The following is a 25,078-nucleotide window of genomic DNA, read 5'->3' as shown; positions in this document are numbered from 1 at the left end:
CTCAGGGGCTAGGCTACTTCTAAACCAGGGGCAGGCAATTATTTCAGGTGGAGGGCTGCTGAATGAGTTTTGGCAAGCCATCGAGGGCTGCATGACAGGCAGCCAGGGGCACATAAATATTAATTTTTAAATTTTTTTAGGGGCCCCATGGGCTGGATAGAATGGCTTGGCAGGCCATATCCAGCCTGCAGGCTGCATTTTGCCCACCCCTGCTCTAAACTCACAGGGGATCTACAGTTCAGTTCCACTGGTTTGACCCTGGAGGCTCTAAACCCCCACACTTGCATCTTTAAGGCTCCTTGATTCCCTAGAAGTGGTCCAATCTCGTGGTGGGCTGTGGCACTGAAAGAATTAGAATGGGAAGCTAGGTATGCCAGAATCCTGGGAGGGGCATAAGGTATATGCAGCCTGACATGTATAATTGTGTTGCCAGTGGGCTGTCTGAGTGGTGAAACTGATTTGTGGAGCGGTTCTTTGTTTGCTTCCCCCTTTCACACCTTTTTTTCCAAATCTGTTCCTTCAGGAGTGCAGGTCAATGCCTCTGGCAACTTCTTCATCTCCAGGACAGCTGGGAGAGCCACATTTGAGGAGGCAAACCCTTATTACTACCGTGGAGAGGTCTACACAGGGAAGGTAACGCTTAACTACACCTCTGGAAAGTATCACAGTAGTGATGCTGCAATCTCAATGACTATACTGGAGATACTTGGTTAAACTAGGGTTAAAAAGTCACAAATTATGACTTACAGGTAAAAACCTCTGTGGAAGATGTTATTTAATAAAAGACACCATAAGCAGTGAAAACAAAGAGGAACATGCGTTCAGGGGTCAAACCTCAGTCAACGGTCAAACACTTTGATGTATGCAATTGTATAGATGAGGGACCCAGGCTATCTTTGGGAGTGATCATCTTGCTAATGGTGCTTGCTTGTAATACAGTAACTAGGGTGATATAGGAGATGATGGCTCTTTCAGAAGTTCTGGGAATTGGGACTGCCACTGATTTCTCTGATCTGGAGATGCTGAGGGTGATTAGGCTGAGCAATGTTCTATCTATTGACAAAACTGCTTTGTTTCCTCCCATTCCCCATGGGGTTCTTAGGTTAAGATGATTGATCACCAAGGCAGGTTAATGAACAACACAAACATTTACCTGATTGTAAGCTACAAAGGAAAACAGTTCACGGCAATGTACAGCACAGATGACACTGGGAGAGTTTACTTTGAGCTGGACACAAATGCTTGGGGTGATAATCCAGTCTCACTGGAGGTAAGTGAGGAAGATGGATTTCCTTATTTGTGAGAAAGAGGGACTCAATGTGCTTTCCAGAACAAGCTTATTGCTCTGCAGATGGTTCACCATAGCTCTACTGAAGAACTATAATTCTGACTTCCTGGCTTCCCCACAAACAGCATTTCTGAGGCACATCAGGCCTATTCTCTGAAATTATTCAAGTCCTGGGCTCCTCACAAAAGTCTGCTGACACTGTCCATCTGACTTAAGCTTCCCATCCTGCCATATAAACCATAGGCATCCATAGGAATCTGTTTCACGAAACAACAGATTTGCACTGAGCAAGGCATCAGCTTGTTGAACATCTGCGAGCATGGCAGTAGAGCCCAATTTGTGAATGATAGTCCTGATGCAGTGGTGCAGTCTGCTTTTCTGCAGAGCTGGAGTGACCTCTCCAGGGCATAAAAGCATGAGCGGTGTATATGGAGGTACTGGGTTGCCCACATACCAGTGCCCCTCCTCTCAGCCTTACTGGTTTAGTTCGAAGGAAAGGCAGATGCCAGTACATTTGGAACCAGTTTAGCTGCAGGAGCTGCCAAAACAAAGTAGATTATCCAGTGTCTGTTTATCAGGGGTCCACTCCTAAATTTGCTATTGACCAGGGTTCAAGAGTCCAGTCTACCCTATCATGGACTGGACCTCAGTTCCACAATGTTTTGGCAGAATTTCCTCTACCAGGTGTAAGAATAATACCCCCCTCTAAGGTGCTCTTCTGCCCAAAGACATTGATAGCCCCTAGAGGTTGCCAGAATATCTAACTGCTGTCTGGCACTCACCATTAACAGTTACAGGTAGTACCATCTACTGTAAATTACAGTAGCGGGTGAACCTGACTTGACAATATGCTGCCATACCTGGTATTCACATGAGGGATGAATTTGGCCCAGGATATCCAAGTACTCTCTGTGATGCAGGTCACCATCAATGTCAAAGTCTTTTACTCGGGATGATTTACTCACCCAAGGAGTTTTACTGTTTTTCACTCTCGGCAGGGGAGGTTCCTGCCTCTGGATCCAGAGTATGTTCCAGGGACAGCCAGTGTGGTTTACCAGAATGCCTACCATTTCATACAGCCATTTTACACCACCACTGAGAGCTTCCTCAGGATTGTACGTGTGCCAGGGATTCTGCCTTGTGGCAAAATGCAGCAGGTTAAGGTGGACTACAGAATTGACCGGCGAGACCTGATGCATGGCTCCAAACATATGACTTTTTCCTACTATGTGAGTATCTATGAGAGTGCTGGTGTAGAGGGAAGGGGCATGATGGGAGGTGCTGGATCACAGAACAGCGACAGTTGAGGCAATGGCAGAGTTGACCTCATGTGCGTGTGCTGACCCAGACAAAGTTCCTCAGTGATGCATTTGAGAAACCCACATTTTGGAGGCAAGATGGAAGTTCAGTCACATAGATGGAAGTTCATTCAGGCCTTGAAAAGACCAGTATAGTGGCTGTCTAGCCTTGTTTTCTCTTTGTTCTCTCTGGGTACCAGTGCCTTTAAGAACTTGGCTGCTTACACAGTTCAGCCTAGAGACCATCAGTCAGCTGCCGGATAACCAACACTTTTGCATCTTAGGGACCCTAGATAGATCAGAACAGGCATCCTACAGATAAGTCTGCATATCTCACTCCCTTGATCTCCTACAGCCACCTTCTCTCCCTATTTAGAGGTGGGATTATAATTTGTACCCTGGAAGGTATAAAGTTGTGTGTGCCGTTTCCTTTGAGTCCTTCTCCCCTGAAATCTTGCCTCCATGATGCTCTCAAACAATGAGCTATATTTCAAATATTTCCTGGCCTTCCTCTTATGGTCTGTCTTTTCCCCTGTAGGTCACTGGTAAAAAGGGAATCATCCTTTCAGGTCAGAAGAGTGTCTGGGTTGGCCTGCCAAGCTGTAAGTTCCTCCTCCTCCTCTCCTATGCTCAGCTGTTCCTCTGTGGGCTCTGCTGTGTGAACTGAATCATTTTGTTTGTTTGTTTGTTTTGGGGGTTTGGGGTTTTTTTTGGAGCACTCCCCCTGAACAGCCTCTTCTGTGCCAAGTCCAGCTTGAATGACTTGTCTGCATTTTCATGGTCCCTTATGGCCTTCCCTCCCTACCTGCCATCTCTTGTTCAGCACCGAGGGGTGGACTCCCTCCTCGGTTATCCCACAGGGCTAGCTAGCTAGCCTCCACCCCCACCGGCTAGTTATCATCAAACACAATGCTCTCTCATGCTTTCCCTCCTGCTATCTCACATTGGTGGCAGCTCCCTGTACACCTCTCAAAACTGTGGGGTTATCCTTTTAGTGCTTCCCTAAAATGCTCTTTCACCATGATACCCACAGCAGCCAGACAGCCGGTGTGCCTATATACCACAAACTGTCTTGCTGACATGTATTGATTGCACCCTTGACTTTGCCATCTGTCTGGCTCCGTCTGTTGGTCTTGACACTTAAATTGTAAGTTCTGTGGGGCAGAAGCCTTGTTTTTGCTCTGTGCTCATTTAGTGTTGTGCATAATGGGTTCCCAACCCATGACGGGGGGCCTCAGGCACTACAGTAATGCAACTAAGTAACAACAGAGTATAAGGTGACTCTGAGAGAAATGCTCCTGGCAGAGATGAACACCTTGCAAACAGCCAAAATGCTGAGGCTGTCAGCCCCCTTCTGGAGAAGGGCAGAGATGGGTAGAGCTTCTGGCTGTTCTCTAACGCCTGACATTGTCCATGGGGACACCAGTTGTTTTGTGGGCCTTTCTTTGGTACTGATTGAGGAGAAAGGGAGCAAATTGGGCAAAGGGAGGATGAGGATAAATGGAGATCTTGATAGCTTTGGTAACAGAAATGTACCCTTCTTTTCCTCATTCTCTCCTTCCTTTTAGTGATGTCAGGCCACTTCTTTATCCCTTTGGTCTTCACTTCTGACTATGCTCCAGCTCCTGCCATCATAGTGTATGTCATCTTCCCCACTGGAGGAATCATTGCGGACAGTGCCCCCTTCAGTGTTTCCATGTGCTTCAAAAATAAGGTGGGACTTTATTCTGAGGGCATGTCTGAGTTTCTGGGATAAGATTCTTGTTCCAATAAGGGACACAAGCAAATGATGAAAATGCAAGCAGTAGATAATGTGGGCCACTCTGTGCATCAGTGGTTGGGGTAGTGATGAACTGAAGGTGTTTGTAGAGATGAATGGAAGCTTGCAAGGGATGTGGTAAGTAGCATAATGTTCTGAATGAATGCTTGAATGGATGGGAAGAGATACCATAGGGGTATATGAAAGGTACGTTAGTGACTGGCTTTGCATTGCGGGGGTATGTAAGGGGGTGCTCATGTGAAGTGGGTTTGAGTGTGTGTGGATGCAGGACAGGCAGGTACTAGCAGGGTCTGTCCAGGTGGGTTCCTGCATCATGCTTGTCCTGCAGGTGCAGAGCATCACAGATGAAGTGAACCAAAGCAGCTCTCAGGATCTCTCTGCCTGTTCTTTGGGTACTGGGAGTGGTTTGGTATTTATGTTGCAGGAGGTTGAGGAGACTGTGGGTGAAAGCAGATCACAGAAGTGGGCATTACCACTTGCACAGAAAGGGCTATGAGCTGAGAAAGAGCCCCCTTGTCCTGTGCAGAGCAGTCTGGCCCCCTGAAGACAGAGCATTGTTACTCCTCAGGAGCGCAGTTGTCCTGCGGAGCTGTGAGCAGACAAGGGGAAGAGGTGCCTCGGGAAACTGAGCCCAGTGTCACAGAGGGATTGAGGATGCAGACTGAGACCTTGAATGTAACTGGGGGCTCAGGGAGGAAGTGGAGCAGAGAAAAGAGCACAGGCAGATGTGCTACGCTGTCCCCAGGCTGTGCTACTATGTGAATGATCTGCTGTAGCCTGCAGAGTAGGCCTCTGTAATATCACTACGTGCTCACAGTAATCTGCCCCCAGCCCCCAACTGCCCTATGATCTATCCCTTCAGAATCCACCTGCTGCCATCACCACCGCACTCCCTTCAATACCCTCTCGAAGAGACCACCTCCACCTAAGTCGGGGCGGGCAATTATTCAGGCAGAGGGCCGCTTACTGAGTTTTGGCAAGCCATCGAGAGCCACATGACAGGTAGCCAGAGGCAGCTAAATATTAATTTCCTAGATTTTTTAGGGGCCCAACAGGCCAGATAGGATGGCCTGGTGGGCCACATCCGGCTCATGGGCCGCATTTTGCCCACCCCTGAACTAAGGTGAATCCTTAGAGGACTCCATTCATTTGAACCATGCAGAGCTCCTCCCTACCACTAGGCCCAGCAGGAGGGTCAGCAGCTTTTGTCACCCCACTTTTGTGTTTTTTCCTCCCATGCCCTTCTAGGTGAAGCTGGGCTTCTCAGAGGAGGAGGCCCTTCCTGGTTCAGATGTCAGCCTCGAGATGCAGGCAGCTCCTGGATCTATGTGTGCTGTCCGGGCTGTGGATCAAAGCGTGGTTCTGATGAGGCCAGAAAAAGAGCTGAGTAACTCCATGGTAAATGACTCCAGCCCTGCCTGTTTGTGTGTGTGAGAGAAAGCATGTAAGGAGAATACCTTACACAAAAACAGCACTCTGCATCCAGTGACCACAAAAGTGCTCTCGAGAGGACAGTACCATCATCCCTAATCTACAGACATAGATCAAAGCTGAACTTTCCATCCATGATATTTTATTTTATTTAATTCATTAACTTTATATGCCATAGCAGGGAACAAAGCTTCAGGCAAACCTGAGACTTGTTAGGGGAGGAACATGTGGGCTCATAGTTGCACCTACTGGTATTTTTTATTCTTTCTTGCTTCCCCCAGATCTATGGGTTGTTCCCATATATTTACCGCTCAGGTTACCCTTACCAAGTGTCTGAAGATAACTACTGCTGGTTCCCAGATGCTCAGCAGCCAGATGTTTTCACATTGTTCAAGGTAATAATATTTTATAACTCTCCTCAGGTTAGGTTAACCAGGATCTCTGATTGTGCAGCCAGGTTATTAGGAAACAGCTCCAATAGACATCAATACCCCATTGTTTGGTTACATAAATTACTTGACTTTAACGACCAATAGGAAATGTTTCTGTTGCACACCAGTAACCTGTTGGTTGGGTGGCTCAGAACGCCAACAGTTACTGGTTTGTTGGAGTTTTGATTGCCTTCAGGCCAAGTGTTTAAGAATGCCTTAGATTAGATGGGCAGTGGGTTACACTGCTCTTCTGCACTGCTGACCACTTGGGCCTCTGACACTGGTACCCAGCAGGAAACACTTTTGCTTTGCCTTGAGGAGCCCCCCTTTTAATGGATGTATCTGGGAAAGGCTTCCAGCAGAAGCATTGCTATTTTCCCATGAATCTGATAAAGCTGAAGGAGAATATACTTGCACTGGTTGAGTCAGGCCGGATAAATCAACTGAAGCTGTCACATTGTCTCATTGTCTCAGGATGTAAGTCCCAAAGTGAGAGATTCATCTCTTAGGGCAAAGGGAGATTTGGGTCCCCCTGTATAAAAAGGATGGCAGACTTATCAGAAGGACAGAGGGGAGAGGGAGAGGGAAGGATGGGCTTCTGATACCCAAACTCCTTGCATCCCCTTTTTCCTTCTGTCTTCAGGCAATGGGCTTGAAAGTCCTATCCAACACCAATATCCAGAAGCCAAGGGAGTGTCTAATTACTACACCCAAACCATATATGTGGGATGAGATAAGGCCATTTCTCCAAAGTAGGTACCTGCCAGCTCTTCATTCTTCATTTTCTTATTGCTCAGATGAGTGCTCTGCCTTTAAGGCAGAAGTAGCTCAGTGCTCTAGGTAAAAATATGTTGTGACTACATGCAGGAAGAAAAGAAAGAGAAAATGCCACTCTGCCCTAAGCTTTGACATAGCCTGTGCTTGAGGGCTCGATGCCCTAAATTGTAAGAAAGTTGTCCGTGGGTATGTCATTACATTAGCCTCTTGGCTAATAGGTTGACTTCCAGCCATTTAATTTCTGAGCTAAGGATGGGACTCTCCTGCCTGTAAACTGGTTCCAAGGGTCTTCTAATAACCAAGTCCTTGTTCCCCGTAGCATTTTCTATGACTGGGACAGCAACTACACTTGGAACCACCACACCTATGCCGGTACCCACCATTGAAGAGAAAGTCCGCAAGTATTTTCCCGAAACCTGGATATGGGATTTATTTCCTATAGGGTAAGTAGAAAAACAGTGGAACCTTGTCTGACTGTCTTTGTGTGATCTTGAATGGATACAGATATGGTCAACTCTTAGCATATCAGATGAATGGGGATAACTGCTGAGTCACACACCTCAGGAAAGGTTCAGATAGTATGAATCCTCTAACAGCCAAGCTGCTGGTAATCAGTTTTGCAGTATGAAGTTTCAGCCAGGTTTCTATTTCATTAAATGCCCATGGCCATAAAAAAGCTAGAATCCATTTAAAGAAAAACAATCTTGACAAGACTTACCCTTGTGTTTGATCTGATATAAAAGTATTATATATTATATGGTCTCACTACTGACATCAGCATATGATAACCCAATAGGTAACCATCCTGTACTAAATCTCTGGGGAGGGGCAGGATGAGCTAAGGAAGATTTTCCATCTCTGTCTTCTCTAGTTATGTCCCTGTCTGTCCCTCTCTGGAATCTGGTCAGAATACTAAGTAACTGGGCTCAGGCTTCACCAGTTCTGTTTGCTCTACAGCAGGTGTCTCTAATTCACTTTGACCACCCGCTGTCTTCCTAAAGATGACTTTGTTATGTGTTCAGTTCAGCAAACCAATCTCATCACACACAGTAGGCAAAAATTAACTCTTTGGGGCATGTTTCCCTCAGTAGGAAACATACATCTAGTAAGCTTTTGGCAGGTTATTTTCTCCTAAGTACAGATTGTTGTTGGTTGTCTTAATAGTCACTAATGTCAGCCATATGACTGTCTCTTGACTCTACTTCATCTCTTTGATGCAGAATTTCTGCTTCTAGGTGTTGTGAACTGTTCAGAGGCAGACTAAACTGGGTCTCTGGAGTGAAGTCTAGGGGCACATGTGTTCTTGGCATGTAGGAATGGGAGCAGTTTCCAAACTAAGGGTCTCAAATGTATATAGTTCACAGCATTTAAAGAGTGGTATCATGTGCCCCATAGAAATTCAGTTGTAGTGGTCAAGCTCAGCCTGTACATGGGGTCAAAAGCTGATGGAAATGGAGTTACTGCAAAAAAAAAGAATTGGGAACTATTTGATGACACTTTAATTCTGATACTTGGGTTTTCCATTAACTTACCATGGCCTTAAGTCACTTCTCTCTGTGATGGCTTCCTCAGTCACAAGAGAAGAGGAGCAGTAGTCACCTGTGTTCATGAAGTGCTTTTAGGTCTTCAGAGGGCACATGCTGTGTATGGAAAGATCTAAGCTTTATCATTAATGATATTTGTATGGAAATTTTTGCTCTCTTGGTCTCACTTGCCCTGCATAAAGCCATCCTGACTCTCCACTTACAGCAGTGATTCTTAAACAGGGTGCCATGGCACCCAGGATATGTGATATCCTTTCAAGGTTGCCACAGGATGCCACACAATTTTAACACCAGTAGGTGTACAAACACATACACATGATTCACAAGATAAAACTCTGAGATTTCCCATAGGAATCCATAGTGTCAAAAATATTCTGACTGGTTACAGTCTGAGTTGTCTGCAGCAGAAAAATTGCTTGATTTTTTTTTTTTTCCCCATAGTGAAGAAACAAGTGAAAGGTAAGAGCTGGCATTTTCTAAGGAGTGTTTTGAGTTTAATGAGGTGCATTGTGAATTAAACGATGGATGATTTTGAGTCCAACAAGGAGTGCTTTGAGTCCAAAAAGGTTGAGAACCACTGTCTTATAGTGGCCACCTTTCCCGAGTCTCGAAGTAGAACAACCTGAAAAATGTTGGGAGGTGCTTATTTAAGGGCTGCCATTTCAAAGTCCTCCTGTAACACTCTGCTTCCCACTCACACCGCTCCATACTTAGCTGTCTATGAGCTCCAATCTTCAGTGCTACAGGATGCCAAAGTACTGGCAGCCCCCTATTGTGTGCCATGGTTGGAGAGTATTGCCACTGCATTTGGTCATGACATCCTGATGTGGATGTGGGGAGGCAGCTGCACATCTGAACAATACTGAGTTGCTCTGCTTTTGAAGTGATTCAGCTTGAAGTAGGATTTGAATTGCTTCAAATGTACATCTGACCATGTTCTGAGAAGTTTACAGAGATTTTTGAAACTGGGATAAAACCATTCATTTGGACAATCTAGCCAGGGCAGGTGTATTAAAATGGGACTATCCTGGTGAAAACAAAATTTATGGTCATCCTATCCATCTTATTCCAGTCAGAAATGTTGATGTTGGCAGTTCCAGGGCTAAGCTCTAGACGACTGGATTGGGAATCTCAAAGTTCACCTGCAGTTGACTCCCAATGGACTTCAATGGGAGGTGAGGGCAATCAGCCTCTCTCACAAGATAGGATTATTTTAACACACATGAACAGCAAATCCCAGAGAACACTGTCTGTGGCCTGAATGAAAAAGCAGAGACCTGCCCAAAGCACAAAATGGAAGTGGTGGTGGGGTGAGCTTTCAGAGACCTCACAGCTCAGTGATGCTCAGACTAAGGTCATGGGAATGGACACATTGGGAATAAAGGGTCACAACTTCTTTGAGGCATGAACAGCTACTGTCTAAGGCAATGGTGTTCTACTAAAGCATTTTGTTTCTTTTTGTTTTTTCCTCTCAGTCCCAAAGGAAATAGGAATGTCACAGTTACTGTGCCCGACACCATCACTGAGTGGAAAGCTGGGATGTTCTGCACAGCTGAGATTGGCTTTGGGCTTGCTCCTACCACAAGCCTCCAGACCTTCAAGCCATTCTTTGTAGAGCCCACACTGCCATATGCTGTGATCCGGGGAGAGACCTTTGTCCTGAAGGCCACTGTCTTCAACTATCTTCCTAAGTGCATTATGGTAAGCCCTACCAGTGGCTCCACATGAGGTACGGTACGGTGTGTGGGAGAAATGCCTCTGGACTTGGATTGGATTCACACTCATGGCACATATCTTATGTCGTCTTAGTTCTATTTGTCCATCACTGCTGTCTCTTTAGATCCAGGTGACCCTGGCAGAGTCCTCAGACTATCAGTTGGAGCTGTGTAAGAGCTGTCTCTACACCACCTGCCTGTGTGGCAACGAAGCCAAGACATTTCAGTGGGAAGTCACACCTACACACCAGGGTGAGGAAAACGGGAGCGGGAAGGAGTAAGCAGGAAGAAGCTGAGGGAAGCAACTCTGTACATTATTTGACTTCCCTTCATGTGGCACTGGATAAAAAGAATAGGAATATGTGCTCTTTTCGCTGGAGGGTGCAACTTGCCATCCAGCCTAGGATGAAGAATGCTGTCTGGCTCTGGGAATAGGTTACAGACCTTTTCATCACTAGGGCACAGGTTCTGCAGAATGTCCTTGGAAGGTGCCATTTATTGGCACAATGGAGGGTATTTCCATAGGGGTTGGCTCCTATACAGTGGTTGTCGCTTATTTTCAGGGTTGGTGAATATCACTCTCAGCACAGAGGCCCTGGCCACCAAAGAGCTCTGTGGAAAAGAGAGGCCATTTGTGCCAGCCCGAGGACGGACAGACACACTGATCAAACCCCTTCTAGTTCAGGTCAGTTTGGGGCTGAGTTCCTTTTCCTCCCTTACTGCAAGCGGGGAAATCTGAAATCAGGTTTCATGCTGTCCCCACATTGCCTTCCTTTCTTCAGGAAGGTTCACTAGAATCTCCACGTCTGATCTAGGATGCACCCAGGCCCTTCCAGTGAGGGGTGATGAATATGCTTCTGGAAGAAGTTTCCTCCACTTCATGCCCATCGCCATCCCTGTGTGCCTCCTCCTAGGGAAAGACCCACAAACTCAACCTCTTTCCTCCTTCTGCCCCTGGAATATGGGCCTGCTTTGTACCCACTGATCCTGCCTCCCTCACTCCCCGTCAGAGGACAAAGCCAGCTCCCCTCGCTTAGGCCCCACTGCAGAAGCTGAGCCTTGGAGGCAGGTTTGTCGGGAGCTCTGTGGCCCTTAAGTTGGCACTGACATAAGTTTTTGGGCAGGGAAAGGGAGCAAAAACCCAGAGGGTTCCATGGACAGAGGAGCCCTTGCACAAGCCTGGCACAAAGTCACACTGGGTTTGTGATTAGACAGAGGAGGAAAGTTTTTGATGAAAGTGTTTTCCAAAAATACAGTTTTAACCAAACCATTTGTGTGTGTAATTATATCAGTTTCGATGATGGCCTCTTTGAAAATAGAAGATTTTTTTCCCCCCAGTTGAACTTAATTTCAGCTGGAACAACATTTTAAAACTTAATTTACAAAGAAGTGTCCATTTCATCTTATAATTTATTTTGTGTGGTTTTATTTTTATGTTATCTCTATTTTGCATTATTTGTGACATCAATAGTAATAGTGCTTATAATATAACCACATATCAAGTAAGGTCATATATTATAGACGTATTACATGTCATTTATGAACTGTTGCTTCTGATGCATCACAATGCATCATGATATAATATACGTTAATAGTTTATATATTCCTTTTCAAATATAAAGGGCAGTTGCTATTGAATGCCGACTGAAACTTTCTTAACATATTTTCCAAAGTGGTCCTATTTGAAACAAAGCAGTTCGACACTGAGGCTTTCAACAAGAAAATAAGTTTTAAAATAAGAACACAACTGTCATTTCCTAGGTCAGACCACAACTCCGTCTTACCAAAGACCCTGTGTCACACAGTGGCAGAGAGTGTATACTGAAAGGGAGAGTGAACAGGGTATGACTGTTCCTCTCCCATTTGCAGCCTCCAGCATTTAGGTGTAATCCTATTCCAGTACAGCACAAGAGATAGTTCACTTCAGAAAACAAGTGAAAAAGTTCTTTCTGTATTGAGTAACAGCCCTTTTTTTTTTAATAAAACAATATTTAGACCTTTTGTTATGCACTACTGTTAGTGACATATCAGGAAATAATGTTGAGTAATAGAAATAAGATAGAGGCCAAAAGGATTCTAAAAAATACATTCCTTTTTTTAAATAAAATGTATTTAAATGGATTTCTTGTTTTTAGAATTTTGGTTTTACAGGAAATCCTGAAAATATTTAGTTTCATTCCCTTTTAGAATGAAAACAAATTTTTAAAAAGTGACATTTCTTATGGAAGAGATGATCCACACTCTGGGATATTGAGGTAGGAGATGGGTTGTTGACCTGTTCTGTCTGTAACCTACTTGTCTCCCTGTTTTTATCTTCTCTTCACTACTCCTGATATTGCTGACCTTTTCCCCAACAGCCAGAGGGAGTGCTGGTGGAAAAGACTCACAACTCCTTGATGTGCCCCAAAGGAGGTAAGTGGTCTGCACTGGTCAGTAATAAGGCATCCCCTGTGACCATGTACTGGGACATACAGGTGGACAGTGAAGGGAGGGGTGTGTGGTGGGGTGCTGCTATAGGGAAATTATATGGCTATGAGACATATTAGTAATATATTTGCCCTGGGAAATATGGCTTAGGAACAGCATGTGAGTGTTATTTGAAGATATAAAATCACATCTTATGTGCAACCACAAGTTTCAGTGCAGGATTTTTCCTTGTTCTCCAGGGCTTTGTCTAGTTTTGGCTTTAAACAGTTGAAGCAGAGAGGCTTTTATCTCTTCCCTTGGTGAGACATTTCCACTGTCTCATGCATGCTTCACTGAAAGGAAACACTTCTTCACAGCCAGACTAGGCTTAATGGTCACTGGGCCTTTATCAATTTGTAGGCAAGTGCTGTGTCTGTCCTTCTTATCCCCTTGTTAAGTTGCACAATTTCATTACAATTCTGGAGAAAAGGGAGCTCCCACTGAATGTCCCTGCAGGAGGACCAAGCCTGTAATATAAATATCCCTTGTTGCTAATGCACAAGCTTGGCAGCCTCCATTGCTTGAGCCATTAGAACTAGAACAGATAAGAATATCAGACAGGAAGGAGGCTCCGCGGTGCATTTGCAAGCTGTTCTTGATTCAAGGAATCCCCAGAGTCACTACTGCAAAATCTCACCCCTAGCTGCACACCACAGCACAGCACAGCACAGCTGTGAAACACAAGGCAGGTACACCTTACAAGTAAGCCAGACATAAAAGCAGAAGGACAAGGGCCTTGTCAATGCCCTGCCACTGCAATGACAGGGAAGTAGTTCCATAAGAAAATGCTCAGAACAGCTCCATCTAACCTAGTTTTCTGGCCTAGTTTTCTGGCCCCAGACTTGGCAATGGGTCTGACCGTGAGCAGAAGAGCAAGACCTGTAGTTAGGAGCTTCAGGACTTTTTAAGTACTGGCAGGAACATCAGCACATTCCAATCAAGCTCTCCTTGCTCCCAGCCATAGCTGTGGCCAGTGTCCCAGTGCTACAGAGGAAGGCAACCCCCACCTCCTCTCAGAAGCCAATACCATTTATGTTGGGGAAGAAATTCCATCCTGGCCCCACCAGCAACTAGCAAAAACCCTGAACTGTGGGATTACCAGACACCTCCCACACCGCAAGAGATGCCGTGTCATATGCTATCTGATCAGTCTGCAGGGAACAGTCCTTCACTGCCCACTCCTAGACAGACTGGAGGTGACCTCAGGGCTTTCCCCCCTTCTGTGAGGTTCCTGGTTGATGATGAGGCCACCAGCAACGTGGAAGAGATTGTGGGAGTGGGAGATAGTTGGGATGGCAAAGGGACAAAACACCCTTCTAAAACACCTGAGGTTTGGAAAGAGATGGAGTCACAATAGGAGGTTGCCCTGGGTGTTGAGGACTGCAGTGCAGGGAGAAGGCTTAGCATCCACTGAGGATGCAGAGAGAGGTGGTGCAGAGGAGTAAGGGGTAGAGGAGTGAGAGGGAACAGACATGAAGTCTGTAAGGTTTTGGCCAGATGCATGGAAGGAGGTGCAAGGCAGAGGCCAGGGCTGGCTCCAGGGGAGAGTTTACAGGGGATTCTGTAACCTACCTTCTTAGACTTTTTTTTCCTTTTGCTCCTCCATGTCTCAGGGAATCCAGTGCAGGATTTGGTGCCCCTGAAGCTACCCAGTAATGTGGTGAAAGGTTCAGCCAGAGCTACTGTCTCCATCATTGGTAAGGGACCCAGCACTAGCACTGCAGGCAGCTCTGGGATCCGGGACCCTCATCCCTGTGCCCACACTGTGAGCCTCCAGCATGGTGTGTCCAAGGCTAGGTCTCCCCTGCCCCCTTTCCCATGCTTGTGCTCCAGATCCACCAAAATAGCTGCTTCAGTTTTGACCCAGTACAGCAGCCACACACTGTGGGAACTCCCAAGGGAAAGGCCTGGGTCCCCCATGTCCTCTCCACCTAGGTAAGCTGACCGTGACTGCTTCAGATAAAATCTGGATTAAAACCCATGAACCCCAGGGTGCTGCTTCCAACCTGGGAAGCTGACCCAGGACAGAAGAACTCCCTTCCAGTGGATCATTCCACCTTGGAGAAAACCATCTTTTGGGGTAACAGAGCATCCCAGAGGGGAGCTAGGACTCCTCTCCCACTACCCTTCAACTCAGCACACTGCTCTACTCAGTCTGTTGAGGAAATGCTGCCCGCCTTTGCTTTAACCCAGTGGGGACCAATCTTGCAGGAGGGGGGATGGATGAACACAGAGGGCACATGCCACAAATTAATCTCCCCTACCCACCAAGGGCTGCTGATCCCCACCTCACAGAGTTGGCCATTATAGGGTTTGCATCCTGGGGTAGTGGAGTGGAGACGTGGGGGCTCGAGCCAAGTGGGGGTGGGATGCTGCTGTGAGAGGAAGCATCACCCCCAAGTGCCAGGATGACCTTTCCCTGACCCTGCAGGCACTGCCATTTCATATGGTGAATAAGGATCCAAAGCCCTGAATTTAGCAGTGGCTACAGGGCCAGGGAAGGGTTAACCTGGCTCTTGTATGCAACATATGGCACTGCTGGTAGCAGCCTGTGGTACCCTGCTCCACTCCACCCAGCATGGGGACTTCAAGGCCCCCTGCTTCTATTCCAACACTGGCCTTTACTGAATGCCCAGGGCTTGTACACCACACACAGCACTGCCTGTGCCACTTGTGGCATGTGTGATGTGGGTTGGCCACCCCTGTTCTATTGGACTATTTAAGCAGATCTCCCCCCTGCCTACCACTACAATGGAATACTCCATCTACGATAAAACCACCCCCCACATGTGCTTGGGGTAGGAAAATAGCCCTGTGCTCTGAGGAGTGTTTGCAGGGGGAAGAAAAAATAACTCCAAATTGAGTGGAATGTTCCCCTTCCCCTTCCTGGGGCAGAAATAGATCTTCACTTCCCTAGAACATGCTTCAATGTGGCACACTCCTTCTCCTCCCATCCCCGCCATGTGGTGATGGTACACTCCTGAATAAAGGCAGGTGCCTTCTTTGCCCCTTTTGCCCCCCTTCAAGGAAAAGCCCCTTTGGGATGAGAACCTGGGTCACTCCTGGTGCAATGAGGGATGTAACATGTTGGTGGGCAGGGTGGGGCACTGCCCTGTCCTTGGCTGTGGGGCAAGGCTGTGCAGGCTGCAGTGGGTATGCCCCGGGGGACTAGCTGCATCACTCCTGTCCCAGCCTGGGGACTCCTTCCTCCTGCCCCATGGGGCTCTCCTCTGCTTCACTTTTTGACCCCCTCTTCTGCACCCCTCTCTTTCCCACCTACGGCAGGTGACATCATGGGCATAGCACTGCAGAACCTGGACCGGCTGGTGCAGATGCCCCAAGGCTGTGGGGAGCAGAATATGGTGCTCTTTGCTCCCATCATCTATGTGCTGCAGTACCTGGAGAAGACGGGGCAGCTGACCCCAGAGATCAGGGACCGGGCAACAGGCTTCCTGTGCAGTGGCAAGTGACCCCAGCCCAGGCCCATTGCTCTGCCCACCGAGCCAGTATACTACACTTCCCCTGCACCTGCCCTGCCAACATACTGCACACTGTGCTCACCCTGCCAGTATACCACGTCCTGCACACAACCTGCCAATATACTGTGCCCAGCTACTCAGTTTGTCCCTGCCCACTCCCACCACCAGCCTGCCAATATACTATATCCTGTACGCCCCTTGTGTCTAGATTTCCATTGCACTATACTCCCCACACCCACCTGCTGATGTACTACACTCTCCACACTTACCATGTCAGTATACCACTCCCCACACCCACTCTACCAATATGCCATGCCCATCTAGCCAGTGTGCCCCTGCCCTTCCCCTACCCCCATCCTGTGACTCACTCCCCGCCTTTCCCTGCCCACAGCCTATCAGTACCCCCACCCCTTAGTCACCCTGCCCATATGTCATACCCATCTGGCCAGTATTCCCTCATCCCTTCTTTGCACCCACCCTCCAAGTAGCCCTCATTCATCCTCCATGGTAATCATACCAATATCTGTCTGCTTCTCTTTGTCTACAACCTGCTAGTAGTTCTCCCCTCCTCCTCTGACACTCATCCTGCAAACGTCATCTGCCTTCCTTACCTTTGCCCTGTGCAAATACCTCCCAACGAGATTTTAAATATCTTGTCATCTCTTCCCCATATCCACCCTAAAAATGCCCTTTTCCTAGCCCTAGTGGGTGACTGTCATTTCTTGCTGTCTCCCTAGGGCATCAGAGGCAGCTGCTCTATAAACATCATGATGGTTCCTACAGTGCATTTGGGACTAAAGATGAGGATGGTAACACCTGGTAAGCAGTGGGGCCTTTCTTCCCTGTGGCCCACTGTCTGAGAGCCTGGAGCTCTGGGAACTGGAGGTTGTGGGTTGTTGCCAGCCCCTCAGGACCCTTCACTGTGCTGCTTGGGAGAGGTACCTGATCTGCTCTGAAGGAAATCTCTGTACATGCCCCTGCCCCTGGTGGTGGGTTAAGGTGCCTCATACTCTGCCCAGAGGCCAGGAACCCCTAGGGAAATGTGCCTACATCTGGCATAGAGAGCTGTATTTGGGCAGACAAAAATGGCATAGCATCAAGGTGCTGGGATGAGGGTGGGGGAAAGGATTCTGATCAAGGTCCTGCTTTCCTTTCCCTGCCCTGTATCCTCCTGCTTCCTCTTCCTCACTCCTTTGTCTCTTTCTCTCTCCTGCCTTTCTTCTTCTTTTCTCTCTTTCTCTTTTCAGTGTTTCTCCTTCATAGCATTTCCCTCCTCATCCTCAGTCTCCTGGTTGCAGCCCTCCACATACTCTCCCTCCCTCTTCTCCAGGCTGACAGCATTTGTGGCCAAGTGTTTTGGGCAGGCCAAGCGGTACATCTTTCTCGATGACAGGAATGTCCGGGATGCACTGAGCTGGATACAGCTTCACCAGCTGCCCAATGGCTGCTTTGAGAGTGTGGGCAAGCTCTTCAACACTGCCATGAAGGTACTAGCATGGCTGGGTGGCCCTCAAAGCATTGCCTTCCAAAGTGTGGAAGGTAGCTCAGCATCCTCATTGCTTTGTCAGAGAGGTCACATCAGGGATGAGGGTGGGAAAGAAGCTGGGTGGGAGCATTGGGTCCTGTTGATGCTGCCTCTCTCTGATGCCCTTGTCTCCCTGGGTGTTGGTGCTTTCCACAGGGCGGCGTGGATGGCGAAGTCCCCCTAGCTGCCTACATCACTGCAGCATATCTGGAGGCTGGGGAGATGGTGAATGTGAGTATCCAGGACCTTTGTTGCATCGCTTTGTGTCCTAAAGAGCTCTTGCTGTGGGCAGAGGTAGAGCATTGCTTATAGGGAGGGAGTTACTGGGGTGGTGGGAAGGCTCCGACCATTCCTGTGCAGGATTGTTGTTGGGGGAAGGGAGAGAAGTTTGCACTGCCCATTGGAAGAACATCCCTGGGAGACAGCTCACATGGCTGGGGAATATTGGGAATTGCAATTCTAGGCACTTAGCTTAGCTTTCAAAGCAGGGGGAGCCTGATGAGAGGCACTGCCGATGCCTGTGTTGTATGATGCAGGTGCAGTTGGAATTGCATCTCTGCATAAAAGCATCTCTCTCCAACATCTTGGTCTAGACAGGCTTCTGGACACCTACTGCTACTAGGGGAGAAAGCACAATGGGGGGTAATGACCTGAGTGGAAGGTGGAAACTTTGGATGAAAGGTGGAGAGGATTAAAGTAGGGCTTCACACTGTTGCTGCAAGTGACAGGGACCTATGCAAAGGAAGGTGCTGAAAAGGGAACCTTCTGCCTGATGCCGAAGGTCCTGATGCACTTGAGCATCTAGCAGTTTGCTGTCAGCTCCAGTGAGAAGACCAGTTATGAAACTGCATGACCGATATTTGAAAATTCGTATTCCACATGAACATGAACCATGACTTAGAGTTTGAGAAAAAGAAGATTGATCTGAGGGTGAAGAGCTGAGTCTGCCTTGGGGAATCCCTGAAAAGAGACCAGAATGTGATTTGAATCCCTAACAAGAAAACTCAAGAGTCACTGTTGATAGCCTTAATTAACCCCCAACAAAGCAATTAGAATTGTCCAAGGGTTGCCAACTCTGAATCTATTCTGGGACGTTCCTGGAACACCAGTGTGCCCGTGACACACAACGTGAACGTGCCTGCATGCTTGTGTATATCAGTTACAGATTAGGGTGTGTAGACTTTATGTCAAGAAGGCAAATACACTTTACTATTACATTTTAAAAACCTATTGGACTACTATGTACATCAGATTCAATGTTTAATATTTTTTTAATGAATGCCCTATCATTTATCTCCTGGGTCATTCTCAGCAGTCTCCTGGAGATTTATATCTAATTCCTGGAAACTCCAGGGCAATTCTGGAGGATTGGAAATCTTACAAGCCACTGAAGTCACCAGCTTATGGAAAATGGAAAGCACTACAACGTTGCAGAGGTGACTGAGAACCCAAAATATCTCACAGAGAGGGAGCTAAGGCAGAATGGCCCATGGCGCACAGTTGGTAGCAAGTGAGAACAGTGCATTGAACTGTGTGTGTTTTGTGACAACTGCACAAGCCAGGACAACACCCAGCAGATAGGAACAACTGCAAGAATGCAGGATGGGAAGGCGTTCTCTGGGCCACTGAGTCCCATCCTGTGTTCACAGACAACCATTAATTCAAGGAACCCCCGCAAAATCACCATTTCAAATCCTCACACACAATTATAAGGTGCAAAACCTGGAGCATCAAGAACACCTTATTACACACCATTGGGAAAAGCAGGAGACACAAGAGTACTGCCAAAGCCCTGCCACTGCAACAACAGGGAAATAGTTGGTTCATAAATGCCAAGAAGATCCTAGGAAATGGACCATGCCCCACACTACAGAGGAAAGCAAAAATCCCCATGGTCTGTGCCAGTCTGACTTAAGGGAAAAATCCTTCCTGACCCTAAGTTTGGTGATCAGTATAACCCTGAGTGAATCAGCAAGGCATCCTGCCAGGGAGTCCTAAGTTTTCTAAGTTCCAACAGGCTGCAGGGGACTACATGACTTTACAAGAGTTTGCAAACATCAGCAAAGACTTCACAGACTGGATGAGGAGGGCAATGAAAACATGTTAACTCAGATTCAGTTTCCATAGGAATGATGACAACCATTGCAGCAAAAGATGAATGGACTGTCAGTCTGAGAGCAAATGGGGTGGTGGTTAATTTTCAGTTGATCATTCATGTACAAATCAACATGTCAAAGCCTAGTTATTAACAATAAGAGAAAAGCCACAGGTAGTGGTAGCAGATAAAACTCATTGTTGATAATGGTGAGCTGATCTCCACTAAAGGGATGTGCAAAGTCGATAAATGGGTGAATAACAAACTGGAAGTGATATAATTTCTGAAAGTATTAAGGAAAAGAGCTCCCATTGTCAGGTTAAAAGTGACCTCACTGAGAAAAACAGGGAACCAAAACATTTGAGAAGAGTTTGACATATCTTTTAGAGAGTTGGGAAACTTCATGTTTCAGAGTAAAATATATCCTCTCCACACCAGTAACTATCTGACCACACCAATAATTGCCCCACAAAATGATATTAAAAAAATTCAGGGAGGACAGTTAAGGGCTGGATAATCTGAGAAGGGCTATAGACATTTAATGCTGGCTCCAAATATAAAGGCACACTGATGAAGTCAACAATGTTTGTTGCACATGTCAGAAAACCATGCCAAGTCAAGATAAAAGAGCTCGTGTCACTGGAGCAACATAGACTTGCACTTGTTTATGCTGACTGAAGAAGGACTGTGTACTAGGGCTGCATGAAATTTCGCTGGCTGTTTTGTTTCGACGCTGTTTCGGCTTATTTTAAACTCGAAACAGTGAAATTGAAATGAAACAGAAGGCTTTGAAACAGCCTCAAAACAAAATGAGGCCAGCTGAAACATTGTGAAATTTTTGAAACATTTGGAGTTCCAGAGCAGCAGCCACGTGGTGGGAGGCAGGGGAGAGCCAGGGCTTACGCTTCGCAGCCCCATGTGGCTCAGCCCACTGGGGAGTGCAGCCCTGGCTCTCCCTGCCTCCCGCTGCCAGGCTGCACTCCAATGGGCTCCGCCAGCCCCATGGAGCTCAGCCCTATAGCAGGAGGTGGGCAGAGCCGGGGCTGTGCTATGCCTTCTGCCACTGGGCTGAGTTCAAAGGGGCTGCGAGCCGCTGGGACCCAAGCCTGTTGTGGGGGGCTCGCACTGGGCTGCAAGCAGCTGCAGCCTCCTCTAGCCTGCTCGGGTACAGGGCCAGGGAAGATCAGCTAGTGTGGGGACCCACCGCCCTGATCCCAGGGTGTGGGAGGGTCCCCACCCCAACTGATCTGCCCCAGGACCCACACCCTCCTCCAGCTGGCTCTGGTACAGGGCCAGGGCAGATCAGCTGGTGCAGGGGAGGGTCCTGGTTACAAGCTGCTGGCAGGGAGACAGATCGCAGCCCCTGGGCTGCAAACTGCTGGGACCCGAGGGAGTGGGTGGCAGGGCAGGCGTGCCAATCCGGGGTGGGGAGGGTTCCCGTATGAACTGATTTGCCCCAGCCCCATACCTGAGCCGGCTGGAGGAGGTGTGGGGCCCAGGGCAGATTAGCTGGTGTGGGGATCCTCCCCAGCTCTGGGATTGGGGCGGTGGGTCCCCACACCAGCTGACCTGCCCTGGCCCCATGTCACTGGCCCCCAGTGGCAGCACCCATCTCCTGTCATCTTGTCACGCAGATCGTAGCCCTACTGGCACCCCCAGGAGGGCTGCAGGGGCTGTGCTGGAGTCCTCCTGGGGGTGGGAGCCCCCGATCTGCCTGCCAGGTGACAGGAGCTGGGTGCTTCCTCCTGGGACCAGTGGCAGCACTGATCTTTCTGGCGTCAGTCCCAGGTGGCAGCACCCAACTTCTCTCATCTGGCAGGCAGATCTGGGATTTACGTTCCTGGGAGGACTCCGGCACAGCCCCTGCAGCCCTCCCAGGGGTGCCAGCAGGACCCCGATCTGCCTGTCTGCTGCATTTTGCTTCCCCATAATAACTATGGGTGAAACCTCAAAACAGCGTCAAAACAGCAAAACAGTTTCAATGAAACAAAATGCAACAGTGGTTTCAAAATGAAACAAAACTTGAAATGAAACACTGTTCCGTTGAATTGTTGAAACTGAAGCTGAATCAGAACGGTGCTGTTTCGCACAGCCCTACTGTGCACATGTGCTCGCAGATGCTTCTCACTTCCCTGACATAGCCTTGCCAGAAAATGCTGTCACTAAACTTATGGCCATGCTCATCAAACCTATTTGTCTTGATGCGTACTTAGCATTGTAATGTGACAACAGGTCTTGTTATGTGGGGCATGAGCTGGTCTGTGGTGAGGTTGTCCCCAATCTAACACATTATTGGGAAAAGGTGCTGAGATCAAATATAAGTGATATTAATAAAATGATAAAATCATGACTTCAGAAGGTGGCAGAGTCAGACACTGATCCATAATTATATCACAGGATATGACATGTGGTTTGTCAGCTGTAGGTATGCTGTTGAACAGGAATCTGGAAACAAGACAGACTAAAATGGCAGACACTCATATTAAAACCCCCACATGCAATATGCTAGGGGATCCCAAGAACTGCAACACTTAATGGACTTGACATGATACAGTTCTATGGTGGAAATTAATGGCTGTATGCAGCAGTAGTGTTGTGTGAATTTTCCTTGGAGTCAGGAGAACAGATAGACACATATTTATCAATGACTTGGATGAGGGTGTGGAAAGTGCAGTGATTAAGTTTGCAGATGACACCAAGCTGTGTGGAAATGTGGACATATTTGAGGATAGGGTAAGCATCCAGGATGATCTTGGCAGACTGGTCTTATGAGCAGAATGCAATCAGATGAGGTTCAATAGAGACAAGTGCTGGGTCCTTCATCTGGGTAGGAGGAACCTTCACCACAACTATACAATGGGTGGTGGTCCACTGACTGGCACTGCATCTGAAAGGGACCTGGGGGTGACAATCCACCAGAAGATGAATATGAGCCAACAGTGCGATGAAGTTGCCAGCAGGACAAATAGGACTCTGGTGTGTATCAGCCAGTGTGTTGCAATTGGATCCAGAGACGTGCTCCTTCCCCTCTATTCAGCACTGGTGAGGCCACAGCTGACGTACTGTACTTCAGGAAGGATGTGGATAAGCTTGAAAGGATGCAGAGACGGGCCTGGAGGATAGGTCCTATGAAGAGAAACTCTGGGAACAGGGTTTGTTTAGTCTGAGCAAGAGAAGACTGAGAGGTGACTTGATACCTGCCTACAAGTATGTCAAGGGTGAACACCAGCATCTAGGGGAGCAACTCTTCAGAAAGGCACCCTCAGGGAGGAAGAGGACCAACGGGCACAAGCTGACTGATGAAAGTTGTATGTTGGACATTAGGAAAAACTTCTTTTCCGTGAAGGATCTGGAATCTGGAACGTGCTCCCAGCAGAGGTGGGGCAGTCACCATCCTTGGAGGTGTTCATGAGGAGGCTGGACAAGCACCTTGTTGAGCCCAATAACTTTCTGCCCATGGCAGGGGACTGGACTTGATGATCCTACAGGTCCCTTCTGGTCATGAACATTGCGTGCCTCCCGAGGCTGAGGTGGGGCACGGCGACCGCCCGCAGGCAGCAGCAGTGGTGTTGGCGGTGGGGGCATGGTAGTGTCAGCAGTGGAGGAGAGGGCGGGCAGCAAGTGCCAACTGGCAATCGCCAGCCACCTGCAGACAATTGACCAAACTGAGCTTCAGGATTCCCAGGTTCCCTTTTTTATGCCCTCTCTTGGGCTGCTGAGCCTCTCTGGGCTCTTCCTCTCTGTCTCTCCCTGTATGCAGGTCCCAGGCCCTGTCCCTGCCCTGCTCTGGGCTTTGGGCCCTCTGGTCCTTACATCTTAATCTTGCCTTTCTTGGGCTCTATGAGATTGCCCCTCTCGGCATGCTAGATGCACCCCTGCAGGTGCTTTGGGATTGCTGCACTGCCCTAGGTGCTCTGGCACCTCCAAGCCACCCCTCACAGTCCCCCACAAACCACCAGGTCTTCTCTCAGTGTCTAGTCCTCCCTGGTCCCTCCCCAGGCATTGGACCAAACTGAAACCAAACAGAACATAAGCCCACCTGGCTGTAACAAAACTCCTATCCAACCCTGACTCTTCATCAGTTGCTAGCCCTCAGCTTCTCTAGCCCACTCGTAATTTGCCTCTCCATCACAGGCACCTCTGGAGAGCTCTTCCATGCTCATCCTCCATAGTCAGACTGTCTGCCCTGCCTCTGGTCCTGCATTCTCTCTCTCCCAGGGCTCTGACCCTTCTGGTCATGTGACTCCCTTGGGTTGCTTGCAGATGATGCCTGCTAATTAATCTGGTTGGCTCATCTCTATAGTCGCCCAGTCCTACCTGCACCCTGTCTGTGCTACAGGGCCCATTCTGGGCTATGGCTGGCTTAAACTGGCAGAGCGCCCCAGGCTCTCTGTCATTCTTCATCTTAATAGCCTGTATAGACTTGCCCATAAAGGTTTAACTGGGGAGGCAAGAGGTGGTATTGAGAATTGCACATTCAGGTGGTACAGCTCCCAGATTCAGGCATCTGTGTGAGGGGCACTGCAGAAGCCCACAGGCAGCTAAGAAAAAGCAATTCAGAACTACTGCCCTGAGAGAAAAGGGGATTTTCCAAGGATGGTGAATTCTGTTGCTTCCAGTGCAGTGATGCTGTAATCACTGAGATCCCTGCATAGCCCTAACTGAAGCACAGGGCAGTGACATGGGATGGGTTAGTTATCTGTGTGTGTGGAGCAAGCACATGTGTAGCCGGGAAAGTGGGTATTGTTCCACTTACATCCTGTGCCTGGGCCTGCACACCTGTGCATAAACTGTGCTGTTGTGCTCTCACATTTGTAAATCCATGCATTTATACCTCTGTGTGCATCTGCCAGCATACATATGCCTGCATCTATGTCTCTTCGCTTATGTGTGCCCAGTCCCAGCATGTGCTTTCTCCCCTACAGAGCAGCATGGTGCAGAAGGCCCTGGCCTGCCTCACTCGGGCTCTTCCCAACATTACCAGCACCTACACAAAAGCACTGCTAGCCTATGCCTTCACTTTGGCTCAGGACACCCAGCACATGAAGCAGTTGTTTCAGGAACTAGACCAGAAGGCCATCAAAGCAGGTAAAGGGCCCATCCAGTACTAGCTGGCACACAGAGCTCAGTTCCTCCTTTCCCCCTAGCCTTGGGGGTGACTGGTGACTGCCCCCACAAGACTTAGCCAGTTGAGAGCTGAGCTCTGTAACTATCTGACCTTTCTTAATACACCCCTGTCACCTGCTAGA

At 48.1% G+C, this 25,078-nt stretch overlaps 2 protein-coding genes across 3 annotated transcripts in view; one reads left to right on the top strand and one right to left on the bottom strand.

The window, feature by feature from the left end:
- LOC109315897 (alpha-2-macroglobulin-like protein 1) overlaps positions 1-25,078 on the top strand; it is a 49,860-nt gene that overhangs the window by 20,386 nt on the left and 4,396 nt on the right. Inside the window, exons 11-29 of the mRNA XM_019543859.1 lie at positions 524-633; positions 1,103-1,270; positions 2,287-2,517; positions 3,125-3,188; positions 4,155-4,300; positions 5,615-5,764; positions 6,079-6,192; positions 6,872-6,980; positions 7,325-7,448; positions 10,025-10,250; positions 10,390-10,516; positions 10,828-10,949; positions 12,622-12,676; positions 14,344-14,427; positions 16,016-16,192; positions 16,947-17,028; positions 17,540-17,696; positions 17,891-17,965; positions 24,755-24,917. Of these exons, the coding sequence (XP_019399404.1) occupies positions 524-633; positions 1,103-1,270; positions 2,287-2,517; positions 3,125-3,188; positions 4,155-4,300; positions 5,615-5,764; positions 6,079-6,192; positions 6,872-6,980; positions 7,325-7,448; positions 10,025-10,250; positions 10,390-10,516; positions 10,828-10,949; positions 12,622-12,676; positions 14,344-14,427; positions 16,016-16,192; positions 16,947-17,028; positions 17,540-17,696; positions 17,891-17,965; positions 24,755-24,917 (2,484 nt within the window). The remainder of the gene's footprint in view (positions 1-523; positions 634-1,102; positions 1,271-2,286; positions 2,518-3,124; positions 3,189-4,154; positions 4,301-5,614; positions 5,765-6,078; positions 6,193-6,871; positions 6,981-7,324; positions 7,449-10,024; positions 10,251-10,389; positions 10,517-10,827; positions 10,950-12,621; positions 12,677-14,343; positions 14,428-16,015; positions 16,193-16,946; positions 17,029-17,539; positions 17,697-17,890; positions 17,966-24,754; positions 24,918-25,078) is intronic.
- Positions 12,808-25,078, bottom strand: part of LOC109316232 (alpha-2-macroglobulin-like protein 1) — a 61,712-nt gene continuing 49,441 nt past the window's right edge. The window contains exon 36 of one of the 2 annotated variants that reach the window (XM_019544138.1): positions 12,808-13,197. The gene's annotated coding sequence lies outside the window, so the exon portion shown is untranslated. Of the gene's footprint in view, positions 13,198-22,249; positions 22,275-25,078 lie in introns of those variants that run through there. The other variant, XM_019544140.1, reaches the window with a different exon arrangement.

This window comes from Crocodylus porosus, unplaced genomic scaffold (assembly GCF_001723895.1).
Source record: "Crocodylus porosus isolate Cpor-Errol unplaced genomic scaffold, CroPor_comp1, whole genome shotgun sequence".
In the NCBI taxonomy this organism is placed as follows: Eukaryota; Metazoa; Chordata; order Crocodylia; family Crocodylidae; genus Crocodylus; species Crocodylus porosus.
This window is presented reverse-complemented; position numbering and strand designations above follow the sequence as displayed.